At 40.8% G+C, this 18,825-nt stretch overlaps 1 protein-coding gene across 5 annotated transcripts in view; it reads right to left on the bottom strand.

Moving 5' to 3' along the window:
- METTL15 (methyltransferase like 15) overlaps window positions 1-18,825 on the bottom strand; it is a 241,667-nt gene that overhangs the window by 136,250 nt on the left and 86,592 nt on the right. For all 5 annotated transcript variants that reach the window (XM_029582352.1, XM_029582354.1, XM_029582357.1 and 2 more), the window contains one exon: window positions 1,366-1,557. In XM_029582352.1, the coding sequence (XP_029438212.1) occupies window positions 1,366-1,557 (192 nt within the window). The remainder of the gene's footprint in view (window positions 1-1,365; window positions 1,558-18,825) is intronic.

The following is an 18,825-nucleotide window of genomic DNA, read 5'->3' as shown; positions in this document are numbered from 1 at the left end:
GTAACACAATAGGCAAAAAAACCAATATGGCCAGCAGCAATATCTCAAAAAATTGATCATCAAAAATAAGGTGTCAGCAAGCCTGTTGGTTGTGTCCTGCTGTGGTAGGCAAGGACCAAAAACTGTCGGTTCAGTCTTCCACCAGTTTAGACTGCTGAACAACAAGCCCAACACGACCAGGGTTTCGCTGTAGGAAGCTTCTTCAGGGGATGGTTAACAATTGCAACGCACCACAAAGACTGCTGTTGTTCAGGCAGGATCAAAAGAAATCTCTCAACTGGCCGTGTTGGGCTTGTTGTTCAGCACTCTAGATTGTCGTGACTATTGCTCTTACGTGCTTTAGAAAAATATCTCAAAAACATTGTTAATTTGGAAGGTGGAGGACTGAACTGACTGGGTGGTCCTTACCTAGGACAGCAGGACACACAGACAGGCTTGCTGACACCTTAATTCTGATAATCAATTGAGCTATTATTGCTGGTCAAATTGTTTTGCTGCCACTTGGGCCCCCTCTATTGTGTTAGCTTGTGTGCAAGTTTTGGTGTTTTCTTTGACTCTGAGTTTTTCTTCTAAAAGTATACATATCTGTTCTCAGGTCTAGATTTATTATAAAATATTTTTTCAGATAAAAAAAAAATCTAACATTTAAAAAAAATGTTTTAGTTTATCTATCTGGTATTGGTTCTTTAAGTATTGATACAGAAAATGCAACACGATTCTATGAATTCCTGTACTTCTCCACCAGATACTACTTTTATACAAGAATACACTTAACACATAACTTATTACCCTGTTCATTTAAATTAGGTGACTGACATTTTCCTTCTGACACACTGTGGAATTTGAGTCATTACAGAAGTATTGCTTATAACACCACTGAAGTAAAAAGTTTATTTCTTAAACACAAATTTAGGGTTGGGCTTAAATTCATGGTCAAAATTTAACTCTTATTTATCATTCTTACATTCCACAATTCCTAAAAATGTTCAATGCGGGTTACAATTCTGGGTTAGCTGCATGCCGATAGAAGGCTGCCATATCTTGACAACATCCAGGCAATACTACAGTATCTGGATGAGAAAATGATTTCACAAGGCTATATTCCATCATGCAAACATCTACATGTCAAGAATACAAACTGTATAAGGCAACACAAATAACCATGAACTGCTTCTAAATCTAAGAAATGCAAACTAAAATACTGAGATGCCAGGCTTCATGGCTAAAACAAACTGATTTATTATGCATATGCAGAGTTAGATGTGGGTGTATGATGGGAATTCTGCAGTCTGAAAAGGAAATTAAATTCACACACTTTAGAAATTGATTCCTTTTTGTGAGAATAAATGTTTTATCAATACTCACTTGTCACTATCCATCCTCATATCCAGGGGACCATCCTTTCGCAGGGAAAAACCACGCTCAGGAGTGTCGAGCTGCATGGATGAGCAGCCTACATCCAAAAGAACCCCATCCAGGGTCCCTGGCTTTAGTCCAGTTGATACTAACAAAGATTCTGCTTGGCTAAAACGTCCTAACAAAGCACAAATTTGTTGCCTACAGAAAAAAAAACAGAAGCAAAATAGAAATTATTCTGATTGATTTTTCTGCCTTTTACATAGTAATTCAGAGCTGCAATGATTTCACAGGGCTGACAGAGATTAAGGAAAAGGACTCAGAATTGTCAAGGTCTCAAAGTAGCTGAATAGTGCAAAAGGAATTTAAACTCTGTAGGCAATCATCAGCTCCATTCAAAATTAAGTCTGTTGAAATACTTAAAGGACTGGTAAATTAATGATCATAGTTACCTAAAGAACATTTATGTAGCACGAGAATCTAGTGAAGAATACATCATATTAATAAATATATAACATTTTCATTAAACCAGCTCCATGGTTCAAGACACAGTGCGGTGCACTGAAGTGCGGGAAATGCAGGTTTGTATGCCAAGTTCATGATATGCTCCGGCCTAGGGAGAGAAAGAAGAGACAACTGACACTACTATGACAGTCCCCGTGACCAACAATTATTAGTGAGGGTTTGCCAGAGCAGGCACACCTCCACCCCCACCCCCCCCCTCCCCCCTCCAATTTTGGAGTGGAGGAAGTGAGAAAAGTTGAACAGATCAGCCACGTGGGCTCCCCAGCCGAGTTTGGAAGCATCGGTGGTGAGAGTTATTTGAGGGTCTGGAGCCTGGAAGGAGATTGACCTGATTTTTCCACCAGGTGAGAGACTGATGGAGTGAGTCGGTTACGTGGACAATGGTCGACAGGGGCTGAATGGATTCAGTCCATTGTGACCTTAGAGTCCACTGCATGACACTCATGGCCAAGCGGGCCATTGGGGTGACCTGAACTGAGGACGCCATGTGTCCCAGGAGGATGAGAAAGCGGTGTGCAGTCGTGGAGTGCTGAGACTGCAGCTGGTGTGCAAGAGACACGAGAGTGAGAGCTCGCTGTTGAGGCAGAAAAGCCTTTGCCTGCAAGGTGTCCAAGTCTGCCCCAATGAACGATAAGGTTTGAGATGGGACTAAGTAGGATTTGTTGTAGTTGATGAGAAATCAGAGTGAAATTAGAGTGTGTAAGGAAAGATGTAGGGACGACAGAGCAGCTTGCTGAGTGGAAGCCCTGATTAACCAATCGTCTAGATAGGGGTAGATGTGAACACCTTGAGTCCTGAGGAAGGCTGCAACTACAACGAGGCATTTTGTGAAGACTTATGGTGCAGACACGAGGCCGAATGGAAGCACTCGGTACTGATAGTGCTTAGGGCCTACTAGAAACCTCAGGTATTTGCGATGGGATGGGATGCCAGGTTCTTATGGCCTGGATTGGCCACTGTTGGAAACAGGATGCTGGGCTTGATGGACCCTTGGTCTGACCCAGTATGGCATTTTCTTATGTTCTTCTTATGATATGAGTGTATGCGTCCTGGAGGTCTAGAGAGCAGAGCCAGTCTCCTCTTTGTAGAAGAGGAAGAAGAGAGCCCAAGGTTACCATTTTGAGCTTCTCTCGCTGGAGGTACTTGGTGAGGGCACGGAAGTCCTGAATTGGATGAGCACCCCCCGATTTTTTGGGGATTAGAAAGTACCGGGACTAGAACCCTAGGCCGTGCTGAGAGCAGGGTACTGGTTCTATTGCCTTGGACTGGAGGAGGAGGGAGACCTGTTCCAGAAGGATGGAGTGATCGGATTTTCTCCACGTCTGTAAAGGTGGGGAGTCTGGTGGAATGGAGAGAAAGTTAAGATGATAACCCTGAGCAATTATCACCAGGACCCACTGGTCTGAGGTGATCGAATGCCACCTGTTGTTGAAATGGCACAATCGACCTCCCACTGGTATGTGGGGCAATGGAAGCTGGCTGCTGCTCTCTGTGCAGGAGTCAAAAACCGGAAGCAGGACCTGGTTGAGGAGCTGCTTGCAGTTTTTGTTTTCGTATCTGACGAGACTAGGTTTTTTGAAACTGTTTCATAGAATGGGTTCGAGCTGGTGGCTGGTAAGATTTCTTCGGGCGGAAGAATGACCTCTTAGAGTCCTTTCTGAAGTGCTGTTTTGAAGAGTACTCAGAAGGCATCAGAGAGAGCTGTCTTAGGGTCGCATGATGGTCCTTGAGTTCCACCACCGTTCGCTGAATCTGCTCGCCAAACAGATTATCTCCTACACAAGGCAGGTCGGATAATCTGTCTTGTACTTCATGGCGAAGGTCGGAAGACTTGAGCCAGGCCCATCGTCTTGCTGAGATAGCAGCTGCAGATACCCTGGTAGCAGTGTCAAAGATAATGTAAGGTGATCTGATCTTATGCTTGCCTGCCTCAAAACCCTTATTTACTAGGGTTTGGAGTTTATCTTGAAATTGCTGAGGCAGGGAGTCTGTCAAATCTTGTATCTGCTTAAACAAGACCCTATTATATTGTGCCATATAGAGCTGATAAGAGGCAATTCTGGAGATGAGCATTGATCCCTGGAAGACACGGCGACCAATGGCATCTAGAAATTTCTGTTCCTTGCCTGGGGGAAAGGAAGTGTGAGGTTTTGATCTCCTTGCTCTTTTCTGGGCAGATTCTACAACCACAGATAGGTGATCCAATTGAGGTTTGTGAAAGCCTGGCGCTGACTGTACAAGATAGGTGGTGTCAGATTTCCTGTTGACTGGAGCAACAGAGCCAGGATGTTCCCAGTTCTTTTTGAGGAGATCCAGAAGAACCTGGTGGATAGGGATGGAGGTTATTTCCTTGGGAGCATCCAGGAATTGTAGCAACTCCATCATTTGATGCCTATCGTCCTGCTCCGTCTGTAATTGGAAGGGAACCAACTCAGACATCTCCTTCACAAAATTTATAAAGGAAAGGTCCTCTGGAGGAGAACGCTTTCTGCTTTCAGTAGGTGAAGTGGTGAAGGCAAATCATCTGTGTCTGGTGAAGAATCATCAGTCCAGGTATCATAGGGATCAGCCCCTGCTCCTCTAGGGACTAGAGGAGGACGGGGCGGTGGGATCCCTGAAGGTCCTGGTCTAGGCTCCGAAGGGCACGAAGGAATAACTGGAGGCACCGATGAAGGCATCGAGGGAATGCTCAGTGGCAACGGACGTATCGGCGATGGCTGAGGCATCTGCAGAATCGGGTCGGTGGTCGGTTCCACAATTGGTACCGGTGTCGGAGGAACTTGGAGTCGGTGCATCGCCTTGTCGATGGCCTCCTGAACCATCCGATCCAGTTCTTCTCGGAGACCTGGAGCAAGCAGCCCCGGCTCCGGAAGAGAAGGAGGTAGAGGCATAGCCGGAGGGACCACCGTTAAAGGCGGAGTCGCAGCTCCCGATACCCTGTCGGGTGAGGGTTGCCTTGGTGACCCGGTCACCGAAAAGGTCGGTGCCTTTTCTGGACAGGGTTTCTTCAACAGTGGCTCTGACGATGGAGAGGTCGATGATTTCACTCCCTCGATGCTCCGAGACTTTCGATGCCGGTGGCGATGTTTATCTCTACGATCCCCATGGTCCTGAGGGGGAGTAGAGGGTGTTAAAGGCCAAGAAGTCGTCGATGCCGGACGGTTACCGGCCAGAGGTTGATACTGGCGCGAAGTTGACGGTGCCGGTTCTGACGACGTCGATGCAATAGATGGCATCAGGGTTTGAGCACGGAAGAGAAGTTCCATCTTCTCCATTCTGGCCTTGCGACCCTTTTGTATCATTAGGGCACATCTGGTGCAGGCTAGGACATCATGCTCACATCCGAGACACATTACACAGACTTTGTGAGGGTCTGTGATGGACATGGTGCGATTACAGTCCAGGCACCAGCGGAACCCCAACGCCGTGGCCATGAAAAAATTGAGCCGCGGTACTGTCGACGGCCAGTAGGCCGCGAGGGCCAAACTAGACAGGAATCGACGGAAAACGGGTAAAAAACTTACCAGTGTACCGCGGCTTGAAAAAGTTGAAGGAGGGACCCCTGTGGGGTAAATTAAATTTTAGTAATTCCGTGATGAAAATTCCTGTCAGGAATCTCTGCAGAGCTCCTTAACCGCGTGGCTACTGCTGCGTGGAAAAAAGAAGACTGAAGGGGGACCCCTGCTGGCTGCAGGGTTAGTGCCATGTTGGGCATGCCCAGTAGGGGCCAGTCAAAGTTCTGGAAACTTTGACAGAAGTGTTCCGTGATTGGGCTCCATCCTGTGATGTCACCCATATGTGAGGACTACTATCCTGCTTGTCCTGTGAGAATATAAAGACTAGACCTCCTATAGATACATGCAAAATACTTTATTTTTCCAGGAATGGGTCTACTACATAAACATCTTATAAAGATTCCTTAGCAATGTGTTTCTGTAAGCATATAATACTTGGATAATGTATACAGCTATATAAAGTGAAATTTTAATTGATTTTACAAAGGATTATACAATGGTTGATGTTCTGATGACATTATGGAGCAATCTTTCCATTATGGGAGTTCAGTTTTGCCTTCTATGGCAGCATAGGCAGTGCACTGCTGAAGATACCTTATAAATTAGAGCTTTAACAATGCAAAGGTCAGTAGGAAAACTGCGTTGGTATTAGAATATGAAAGAGTGCAACTGCATTCGTATCCACTGATTCTTCAGCAGGCAACTTGCAGTCCTACTGCTTTTATAAAATGAGAAAAGCTGTAGGTAAACTACTGTGTTCCAACCTGATGGGAAGATCTGCTTCCCTAATTTTAACCAAGAATAGAATCTGAGCCGGCTATTTTAAGCCAATTGCATTCATTTATTACCAGGTGACTAGAAATCAAACTTGTTATTCAGTCATGTTTTCTTTTGACATAAAATGTATCTTTAAGTATAAGTGTTTTGATTGTGAAATTCCAAAGTAGTTGGATGATGTTTTATCTTATTGTAGGACAAAAAGTCTGAGACCTCAAAAAAACAAAAAAAAAACAAAAAAAAAAAAACTACTGCATTTTGGGTTTTTTAGCATATTATTTAAGGGTCATGATTATGAACTGATTTTAAATGTTTGGCACCTGAGTGTTAATCAAGAAACACCAGTAAAAGTAAAGAACGTTTAGTTTCAAAATTAGAAATGTATAACAAATTTGTATTCTGCTTGAAATACCCACATTAGCAAGACAGTGATTTCCTTAATAAATTAACATCTCTTTTCCAAATACGACCCATAGCTTTTCTGACCTGTGAATTTAAGTAGTCCTCCTCCTATCAATCATTTCTTTTTATACGTTCAACATTTTTGTTCCACTGTTAGAGAATACTGGTATAAGAGTATAAAAACTCCCATTTATTTGCCTTCCTTTCAAACCATATAATTTTCAACATTCTCCAGTAGCAAAGCTTGCAACTGCCAATGCTTCTCTTGTAACTCTTAAAGAGTCCAATATTCTGCACTGTACAAATAAATGGATAACCCAAGTGTTTCCATCAAATTTATTTCATATAACTTTTCATTGCCTTTTTTTTTTTTTTTTTTTTAACACACTTACCAACACATACAAGTCTTACTTGATCCACCAAGCCTGCACATTCATGCCTGCTTACTGTGCAATTACAAATTCTAAAATTTTCTCTGGTCCTATAAAAACCACCCCTTGCCACTAAAGTCCCTCACAATTCAAGGGGTTCTCCTGAGACAAATGATAATGGAACCCATGAGGGATGAGGCAATACTCGACCTGCTACTTATGAACAAAGACAGCATTACTAATATCACAAGGTAGGCACACACCTGAGCACAAGAGACCATCAGATAATATAGTATGATAAAATGGACAAGACAGATGTCCAAACATTGACTTTAGTAAAATGGAGACATAGTAACATAATAAATGATGGCAGATAGAGACCATATGGTCCATCCAATCTGCTCAGCAAATTGCTCATGGTAGTTACTGCCACACTGTGTTGGTAACCCCATGCTTTCTGGGGTAGTAACTGATGCTCCATGAAGGTTGTCCCCAGGCTCTCTGTTAAGAGTAGTAATAGCTGCTCCGTGCTAGTTACCTCTAAACAGAACTGTTACACCCACAGGTAACCTCATTTCTTCATTTCCATCTTCTAGCCTATAGGAAACAACAGTGCTCGTCCCATGCCCTCTAACTCCATTATTGTTTCATGTTCACCACCTCTTTCCCATGAATGGGCATTCCCCTGCAAGATGTAGATAGAAGTTTAATTGTATTAGTTAGATGATGGGAAATAACTACCTATCTGTTTTCAAACTTGATATTGTTTGCCTGAATGTAGTAATTGTTTCTCAAAGTTTGCCACTAGTATTCTCTGTCACAGTTTGGGCCATGGAATGAGCCTAGGAGTGGAAGGGGGAATTTTTAAGTTTAGCTGTGCCATTCTTGGTAAATATTCCCACTGCTAGGTTACCTATTACCTAGGTCACTATGACCCAGTATGGCATCAGGCCAGCAACTGTCTTTACAGTTGAGTCTGGATCCAGAAGGCTGGAAACACTGCTTGAACAGGGTGAGCTGTCTGGTAAAACCCAGGCCTAGCTCTCTCCTGATAAGCCATGATCTCACTTGAGTGGGACAAGTCAGCAGGTCAAGAGATTCTTTCTTTCCTTTGACTTAAGTGTCTGAAGATGAATCAGATGTTGGAGAGGTCTGAAGCAGGCCTTACATTTTTCAGAAACCGAAGTGCAGAATGTAGCAACTTGGGTAATGTAACCATGAGGTCTAGCCATTAAGCCCGTAACAACGGGCTACATTTAAGAAACTTTTTTCGGTCCATTTCCTTCCCACTCCCTCCCCCTCATTCTCCCTCCCTCTAGTTTCCCTCCCATTTCCTTCCCACTCCCTCCCCCTCATTCTCCCTCCCTCTAGTTTCCCTCCCCCCTCCCTTCCTCTCACCTTCCCCCTCCCCCTCTCCTCACTCTCCTCCCTCCCCCCCCCTCCCCCTCACTCACTCCCCCTCTCAGCTCATCCACAACCGATAACGGGGGCTGTCCCTCCCTCCCTCGTGCCGCCGCTACTGCTCCTCCCGCTCCTGCTCGTCGCCGCCACTGCTCCTGCTCCTAGCGACCCAGCGCCTTTTTTTTTCGGGCACTCTGGCTGACGTGCTCACCCGCGCATGCGCGGTAGAGCTGCTTTCTACTGCGCATTTGCGGCACGTCGGTCAGGGCTCCCTTATTTAGTAGATGAGTTAATCAAGATTTTCTTGTCAGCATTTTCAATAAATTTGAGACCTTTTATAATTTCACTCAAATCAGTTGTGCCCGTGAATTCACTGGGTGCAGTGTGCAAGACAATTGCAAGGGCCTGCTGGGCTTGCAGTTGCCCTATGTGTAAAAAAACCCCAAAAAAACCCCACACACTCCATATGAACATAGACTCAATATGCAATTACGACCAACACACACACAAATATGTTCAGCAAGTAAGTTTTGCTAGAGTAAGTTCTGATCACTGAAAGTAACAATCCTAGCAGCAGCTGAGAAATATCCCAGGGATGTTGTTAAACAATAATTGTGACAAGCATATAGATTACAATGGGAAATCTTGGTCAATAGAACACAAACTGTGCTTGCTCTCATTACTATGTATTCTTAATTTTCCCATGTGATCTTCTTGCTCTCTTTAGCACAAGGAAGTGGTTTGGCACTCTGAAGAATATTGTTTCTAAAAGATAGTAATAATGCCAAAGCAAGACCAACAACTCAAGTGGCAATAGCTGTGCACTGCCATGCAGATATCTGATTCAATTGCCAGATCAGGATTCTAGGGATGACTAGGATGCTGCAGAGGCAGAACTCAAAAGTTAACACCTAGTGGTCAGACTTAAGATCCATACTAACCAAGTTCTAAAGGAGCTTGTGGCTCAGAGTCTAGGGATGTCGCTGTGATGGCCAAGCGGGAAATAAAAATGGGGGGGGGGAGGAATGCCTAATTAGTTGTGATTCAAGGCTCATAGGGCCACAATGCAATAGCGATTGATTCTGATCAAACTGGAAGCAGAAAGGTGAAGGAAAATGCTGAGCCAATAAAAGAAACAGCCTCGATTCATCATTAAGTTGCTCAAACATTTATATTTGGAAGCAGAATTGTTGGTCCTTACTTACATCCAAACTCCACTTCAGAACTCTCTTCCTATCCCAACTTTAGTATTAAAAATTTTTTCTTCTGCCTATTGAGAATCATAGAATTCAATTATGGTGCCCACATACGGGAACAGACTAGGTGACTCTAGCAATGTCTCACAAAGCGTTCGTATAAATAGGTTTAGCTCACATGGGATTTTTTTCTAAGCTGAAAGAATACTTTGGCACTTTACATCAAAGTTTTATTAAGTATATTTTGTCAGAAATGTAATTTTGACTGAAATGCAATTACCATGTGATGTGTCATCGGGCACTGCTTATTTTAGAAAGCTCATATAAACAAATTAACAGGAGGCTAAGAGTTTATGTTTTGTATGGAAATATATTCTGTTATTAAAGATTTTCAACATCAATATACATATATTTATACAATATATCAAGACACAAAGATACATGCAGTGAAGGTAAAGCATACTTTGGAGATAATATCACAGGATGTTACCTTTGAAGACAAAAGAATCCATTTTTGTACAAAAGCTGCAGGTGTTTCAGAATGCTCATTTAAATGAGAAATAGAAGATATTTTATATAATGCTTAAACCACTTTTCGGTAAAATTCATTACTTCAAATGAAAGCTACAGGTGATAGGGCCGTATCTGTCCCACCTGAAAACCCCAAACAAAAATTTCCAGCAACGCCTGTCCGTAAACTGAGCACAAGCACCTCCCTCAGACAATCAATGACTGCAGAAGCAGGGCGACATCCAACTCTTCTTCTGGCCCATTACAAACTGACCACCACATACAGAAACCGGCTTTTGTATTGTACAGATTTCAGATTTAACTGCACTAATCATTACAAATAAAGTTTGAACGGTGGTATATAACTGGAACGGTTGCAGTTTTACGGCCTCTAGCAAGAACTTCACAGAGGCACTAGAATTATTCAGAGAGTAAAATAAATTGTCAGATGCAGATTCTGTACCGACTTTTGCAAAATCAATAAGATCTGAACATTTGATAGTCGAGTTGAATTCATAGACATGCTCTTTGGAATACATGGAGGTACTGGTACAAATCCTACATAAAATTACTAAAAATATATCTTTATTTTTGACTATCGCAACTATTGCTAAGCACCATTTGCTTCAAAATAATATATTATCCAGAGGCATTCCAAGAAACATTAAAGATTTCGGGCTACTAGATGGGGGCGGGGGGGGGGGAGCGAGGGAGCTCTCTCTCCAGAAATCCAAGAATGGAACCCTTGCAGCTTTAAGGTCCAGCACAGCAGAAAATGATGAGGGTACTGTAAAATAGGCTCAGGGCACGGGGCTCATGAGTCCCTGCCTAGCAATGACCCTGCTTATCAATTGTTTGACATGTTTTATAAACAGTGCCTGCACCTGCCTCCTACCTTGTAGCAATCCTTAAATCAAAATACAGTTAACCAAGCTAGACCTTGTTTTACGCACATCTCTAATAAAATTCAATCTACACTGTAATGTGCGTAAACAAAAACTGGTAGGAAGGCTCTAGCTCCTGGCTTAGATGTACTAGGTATATTTCAATAGCCCTGTAAGAAATTCAGTTAAAACTAAAGTAACAAGAAAATCAATCTGTTGCAAAATTATGCAGTATTTTACCTTTAGTATTTGTAGTTTTTTGGGTTTTTTTTACTTAAAAAAAGACCAAGTAGCACAGCAGCACTGAACAAACAATAATAAAATCATATTTAACATTCAAATAATCTGGAAAATAGGAACTAAATTACAGTCCAATTGAAATGCATATGATCACAACAATTCTGAAACTACAACTTAAAAAGGAACTATATATATATATATATATATATATATATATATATATATATATATATATATATATATGCCACTTGTTTTTTCTGCATCCGAAAAGAAGCCCTAATTGGTCGAAGCCAGTCATAAAATTTTAACAATGTTTCTGAAAACAGAAATGCCAAAGGGTAATGCATCGCTAATGGTTTCCAGTGGAATAAATAGATGATCTGACGTCAAAACTTTGTTACACTCCAATAACTGGCTCACTTGGGGTTTCAGATACTGCAAGTTACATCTGAGTTTTAAGTACATCTATAAAAATAGAATTCATGAAGAGCCATATTGCCACTATGCGATCTGACACTGTATGATGTATGTCCAAAAAAAGTGATAGATGTTACAAAAATAGTATTGTGTGCCTCAAGATGCCCTACTGCTTGAGATTTAGAGAGAAAAACATACACCTTCCTAAGTCATAGATAAGAATGAACACAATCTAACACAAACTACTAAAGCAGATTTTTCCAGGATGGCAAACAAAGTTTTTATTCCCAAGAATAGCCAACAACAAATAAATGTCTCTCCTATCTGTTCTTATGAAAGCACTCTGTGGCATCCATCACCATTGACTTAATTTACACTACAATACCAAACAACCATTAATTTGGAATTATTGATAATGCAATTATATGAAGACATTTATAAACTTATTAGAACTATATTGTAGTAAACCACTGAGCAATGAAAGTCCAAAATATCACAAAAATAATTTTACTCACAGGCATTCCCAAAATTTCAAACTATAACCATGATAGAGTGAAGTCCAGGGATTTGATGCAACGTTTTACTTCAAGGGGATATCCTAAAAAGATATTTAAGAAGGCTTGTTTAAGAGCATGATTATCTGATCTTGATTGTTATTGCAATATAAGGCTAAGGCACGATCTGAAGACCTGAAATGTCTTATTCTAATAAGCCACACAAGCTGGCAGCTTCAATCAAACATCATTGGCACATTCAGTCCTATCATCCGGTGTTCCAAAATTTTCTCTTGTTTTCATATATGAGGGGGTCATAACATCAAAGAGCATGTAGTCTCCAAAGTGCCTCAGAGTTCAGTCATACAAAAACTCTCACCCTCAGGTCATAAAAGTGTGTGGGGAATGTGATGTGTGTAAACATGATTGAAGGATATAGTTGGAAGAATCAATCCACAGAGTCGGTGATACAGTACATTCTCTGAAATTGATGTAACTCACAGGGAGTTATATATGGACTATTTCGCCCTTGCCAGAAGATCTACATGGGACGGACATCAAGGAAAATTAGAGTGACGTAGTTATATTTGAACTGGGGATGGACATGCACCTGTGGTGCACACTGCATTGCATCGGGTCATACTTTTGCAGAGCTCAAATGAACATTTTTAAAGCAGATTCAAATCCTACCCCGGGGGGTGAGACATACAAGTTCTTTTGAACAAGCAGGCATTTTTTTGGATTTTCACTTTAAATTCTGTTTTTTCTAACAGTCTGGAAAAACAGACTGGCACATACTTTAGTTATTTTTCTAACTAGTTTTATTTCACCACCTGACCATTCCGGATTATGAGAGCTTTAGATCGACAGTGTCTATTTCCTGCTGTCAGACTTTAAAATGGCGACAGCCTTTCATCGCACTTTCTTTCCAGCTGGTGCCATGGGACAGGAGCAGTGCATGTTATGAAGCTCTAATAAGTTTATGTGGGATATGCTGAGATAAGTATTATATGTCTGCTTTTCTGAACTGTGCTACACTTTGATTTTTAATCAAAATATCAAGTCTCTAAACCAGGGGAAAACAAGATGGCTCCCTGAACAGACACTTACTGCACACGTCTGTGCAATCCTCAAGTTTCTTTCACTTTGTGGTGTTATTTCCTACCTTTTTCGATGCCTCACAAGAGGAAAGGAAAGCTAAGAGTTTTCCCATCTGAACCTCAGATTCAAGCCGGACAGAGAACCATCCCGCAAATGAGGACGCCGAGCTCCGCTGCAGGTACGGGGGAGGGGGGGGAGCCCAGACACCCCCTGGGAATGTATCGTTTCCACCTGAGCCGCGGTTGCAGCCGGATGCTTTTCACCCTGACGCCGCCGACCAGCTGGTGCTGCAGGGGAAAACTTCCCCGGGGCAGACCCAGGAAGATGGGCTGCTCGATGCTGAGGGGGAACGGGAGAGGTTTTGTGATGCCCCCACCATGATGGAAGAGAAAGGAGCTGTGGGTGGAACAGCGTTAACATCAAGTACCGGAGGTTTGGAGGTAAACAAAACCCCTTTGAAGCCCTTTGAAATTTAAAAAAACAGCTGTTATAACGCTGGAGTCTCTATGGGACTTAATTGTGGGACTAACAGCAGGACATAATGAACAGGCCTATAGGGTCGAAGAAAACTCCCAGAAAATTACCTCTTGAAAAAAATGTGAAAATAGGAGAACAAAACAATGCCATTAAGGAGATGAAAAAAGATGTGAAAGGAATATCTGATACCAATGCTGTTATACTGCGGGAACAGTCTATATTAGCACGAAGATTAGAATCAGTGGAAAATTATTTGCGTCATCTAAATATAAGACTGCTGAATTTTCCTCATGTAATGGGAGAAGTTCCCTTGATAATATTTAAACGGTATTTAAAAGAAATTCTTAAAATACCAGATAAGCAGATACCTGCAGTAAAAAAGATAATATACCTCCAACAGAAACAATCGCGGTTCCAGATCTCACCAACTGGAGAATTTGGAAATTTTGATAATCTTTCTGAATATTTAGAGAGTTCTGGACTTGAAGTGGCAGAAAGAACTGTTTTGTTTGTTACCTTGTATTCTGAGTATGATAGAGGAGTAATTATGAAGTATTATTTTAAGAGTATAAATATTACCTATCTTGGGGGTAAGATTCATATTTTCCCCGATTTGTCTAGAGCGACTCAGCTGCGCCCCAAGGAATTTTTGCAACTAGCCCCGAAGCTTTGCTAAAGGGTATAAGTTTTATACTACGCTATCCTGCTAAGTGTGTTGTTAAATCCTCTGGAAATACCTTTGTGTTTTATAACCCTGATCAGCTTAGGCAGTTTTTGTGTTCTAAAGAGCAAAATCCCAACAGCAATTAACCATGCAAAGAAGTATGATATGGAGATCAGGGTAGCTAGATGAGATTAGTATTTCAATTTCCTCATTCTCCCCTTTATTTCCTTATGGTTTTCCCCCCATATTACCGCAAGTAGAAAGAGTATTTCTATATATTGTATATATACCTCTGTAAAGGATAAAATAAAAAAAATTTTCTTTGATGTACACTTGTTTTTCAAAGCAAAGTTATCTTTGTTTGTAATCTATAAAATGGTGATAAATAAAAAATTAAAAAAAAAATATGCAGTCTCTTCATTGAGAGTTTATGGCTGCTCTTATAATCATTAAGGCGTCAAATACGTTTTTTTTTTGTCATGAACACCTCAGAGATGTTCATTGTTCTATTATAGTTGCTTTAAAGTTCATCCCTGAAGATAATACAATTTTTCAAAACGTTGTAGTGTTGGGTGTGATTGTAAAAGTCTAACTTTCTTGTGAACATAAAGAACTGGACATCTTCAATCAACAATAGCACTAGTGACTGAGCATGTTGAAGCAAAGCTTTAAATGGAGGATTAAAGATAAGAGGTCTGTTCTTGTTTTAAATGGTATTTTAAATTGCATATAAAATTCTCAAAACCATGTTTTTGATATGAAGAACCAAGTGTAAGATTGATTCCATACATAAACCTATGATTATAACCTATCAGCAAACCCTTGGGCCCGGCGCACGCCGGGGGCCCGGGAGTGCAGTAAGATCAACCACCGAGGAGTAAAGACGGGGGAGAGGTGCGACAGAGGTGACAATTCCTGCTGTCGAAGAGAGAGGAGAGAACAATTGTGTGCAACAGCTGCAATTCTTGCTACTGAAGAGGGAATAGAGAGTAGTAGGGTACAAAACTCCTGCCGCCCGTTTGCCCACTCCCCCGCCGACTTCAGGAGAGGGAGGAGGCGGCAGTGGGGTGCCGCAGCAGTGACTTGAGCTGCCACAACTCCAGTTGCTGAAGAGGATGGAGTGGGCTGTAAGTCACAGTGAACCCACAATCTCCACCTGAGATCATCACCACACCACCCGACAAAGATACCACCAGAAGACACTGCCCAAGGACATCACTACTTGAGACCACCACAGAATACCTTACCCCTACAAACCACAGATATCATCGGCACCGTTTAACCATTACTGGTTGACTGCCCAAGGATACCACTGTTGCACTGGAAGACCTCCCGAGGATACCGATTTGTCATTATCTCCGAGATATCATGAAATTAAAAATCAGAATAGATCCAACAACAGGTAATGGAAAGAAAGGTGACCTAATTAACAACAAAAACAAAAACCCAAACAAGGATGATAGATTTCCACAATGCACGACAAACTCCAAAAACCAAAACATCAAAACATGCATACTGTTCATCCTACTACTCCTGAACACAATTCATTTAAAAAAAAATCCCACTCATCAAGGATATTGACGACCAACAACTAACATTTTGCATAACTGAAACCTGGCTAAATGACAAGGACAATGTACTCTTAAACCAATTATCACATCCAAGTTATAATCTATTCCATATTCCACAACAAAAAAGGAAAGGTGGAGGCCTACTAATTAATCTGCAAAAAAGAACTCAAATTAACACTGAAGTAAATCAGAATTTACCCACCATAAGAAATAACTATCTTAAAATCAAAAAATTAATATTGGATTGGCATACGGCCCACCTGGCTTACTCCAAGACGACTGCTCACCCATTATTGAACTTTTCACAAAAGAATTCCATACCCCAGAGACAACAATAATCTTAGGAGACTTTAATCTAGACATAAACGATGTGCCAAGATCCCCCTCTTGCAACTTGTTTCTAGATGCAATGGAGGCCTTTGGATGGACTCAACACGTTTCTGAAGCCACCCACAAAGCTGGAAATACATTTGATCTCATATTCGCAAATTCTAGCTACTACAGTGTAAGTACTAAACACAAGACAATCCTATGGTCTGATCACTATCTAATCAAAGCAGATCTATTAAACAAAAAACAAACAACAAAAAGCTCTGAAATTAAACACACCCAAACATTCAGAAAGAAAATAAAAATGGAAACACTAACAAATACATTAGAGATAAAAATTAATGATTTAAACCTAAACAGCTATGAGGCATTTGATTTGTGGGAAAAAATGAGCAAAGAAATTGCAGATGAATATAGCCCAATCTAAACAAAAATGACAAAGAAAAAAAGAAAATCAGAAAAAAATGAACTCCTGATATAATGAAGAATTGAAGGAGTAAAAAAAAAACATACTAAAAGCTAGAAAAAAGATGATACAAATCATACCTATCCCAATACCAAACAAACAAGTCAATCAAAAAAAGAATATTATGCAAAACAGATACATGGAGTAGTATTCAACTCAAAACTCTTGTTTGAGACAGTTAACAGTCTAAACACCTTTCTTCACACCAAATGAATGAACATTCATTTTCAAAATCATGTAATGACTATGCAACAGCACTAACAGAAAAAAATCAAGATGCTGAAACAAATCACTTATTCCTACCCTCTTATAGCAACAGAAGACCTATCTGCACAAGATAAATGCTCATTGACAGAGTATCAAAACTGGAGATAAGAAAATTATAGCCAGCCTAAAAACTATTACACATCCCCTTGACCAAATAGCAGCCACAATGCTGAAACAAGTAAACCATACAATATAACCTACAATCACAACGCTAGTCAACCTCGCCCTTGCGGAAGGTTATATGCCTCAAGGTCTAAAACAGGCAGTTATAAAATCAATTTTAAAAAATAAATCTGGAAGATCTGATAATTGGGATAACTATCGACCAATCTCTAACTTAACCTTCATTGCAAAAATACTAGAAAAAGCAGTCCTTACCCAATTAGAGAATCATCTTGAAGATAAAAAGACACTTTATCCTAACCAATTTAGATTCCGGAAAAATCACTCTACAAAAAAACTCTTCTTCAATAACTGATCCTGTATTATGGGGTTTTGACTCTAACAAGTTATACTGCCTAGTCGTGATTGATCAGCTGCCTTCGACACTGTTGACCATACCTGCTATGCCAACAGCTGAAAAATATCGGGATTGATGGAAATGTGCTAAAACCTCATTCCTCGCAGATTGATCATTCCAAGTAAAATTCAACAATCACTTGTCCGACACCTTCCAAAGTACAAGAGGCGTACCGCAAGGATCAGCGCTATCAGCAAAATTAATATATACATGCTGCCCATATGCAAATTACTAACAGACCTAGGATTAAACTTCTTCCTATATGCGGATGATCTACAATTCTATATCCCTCTAATAAAGTAATTTGAAAAACATCTCTAATTTCTGAATATATGATTAAAATAAAAGAAAAGCTAGCGCAAATGGAAACTCTCGAACCCCAAAAAACCTGAAATAATTTGGTTGAGCTGCAACCCACCAAAAATCTATATCCCCAGGGACAGATCTCAGAAATTGCCAATTAATCCCAGCAACCCTAGGGGTCCAAATTGATGAAAATTTAACAATGAATGCCCACATAAGCAAACTGATTAGATCTGGTTTGCACAAGCTGCAGATTCTGAGCTGATTGAAACCTCTACTAAGCACAACAGATTTCAGAACAGTATTACAATCTCTCACGTTCTCAAACCTGGATTACTGTAATCCCTTACTTCTAGGTCTTCCGGCAAGTCACTTAAAACCTGTGCAACTACTGCAAAATGCTGCAGCTAGACTATTGTCTGGAGCAAGGAAATTTGACCACATCACCCCCAACACTGAAGGCTCTGCATTGGCTTCCTGTACAGTTAAGAATACAGTGTTAGAACTTTATAATTTCCAACAACATTAACCCGAAAAATGATCTGCTGGGAATAACATTTAAACCATACAACCCACCCGCAAACTCTCAGATCACAGAACAAAGGCCTCCTAGAAATCCCAAACTTAAGTTCTCAACTAATGCAAACTAGAGATAGAGTGATATCAACTGCTGGCCCAAAACTATGGAACTCCATGCCAGAGGAACTTTGAACAATAACGGGAAAAAAGAAATTCAAGAGCGACTTAAAAACTTGGCTATTCAAAAATGCCTTCTACTCAACAGAAGCACCCAGTTCCCCATGACTCAGATAACCAAAATAAATCTTGAACAATAGCGCCCCCCCAGGAAACCCCTATAATCTAGCTTTTTTTTTCATGTTATGTGTATACCATTTTAATATTTCTGTTTATCATGAATGTTTGTCCACCTTGTAACACTCAATTATGAATATTTTGCCTGTAAACTGTTATGAACTAGTGATTCTCATGTGGAATGACAGTATATAAAAAATTTAAATAAATACATGTACAAAGCTT

Source organism: Rhinatrema bivittatum, chromosome 17, assembly GCF_901001135.1.
Source record: "Rhinatrema bivittatum chromosome 17, aRhiBiv1.1, whole genome shotgun sequence".
Classification (NCBI taxonomy): domain Eukaryota; kingdom Metazoa; phylum Chordata; class Amphibia; order Gymnophiona; family Rhinatrematidae; genus Rhinatrema; species Rhinatrema bivittatum.
The sequence above is the reverse complement of the archived record's forward strand: the minus strand, read 5'-3'. Positions and strand labels throughout refer to the sequence as shown.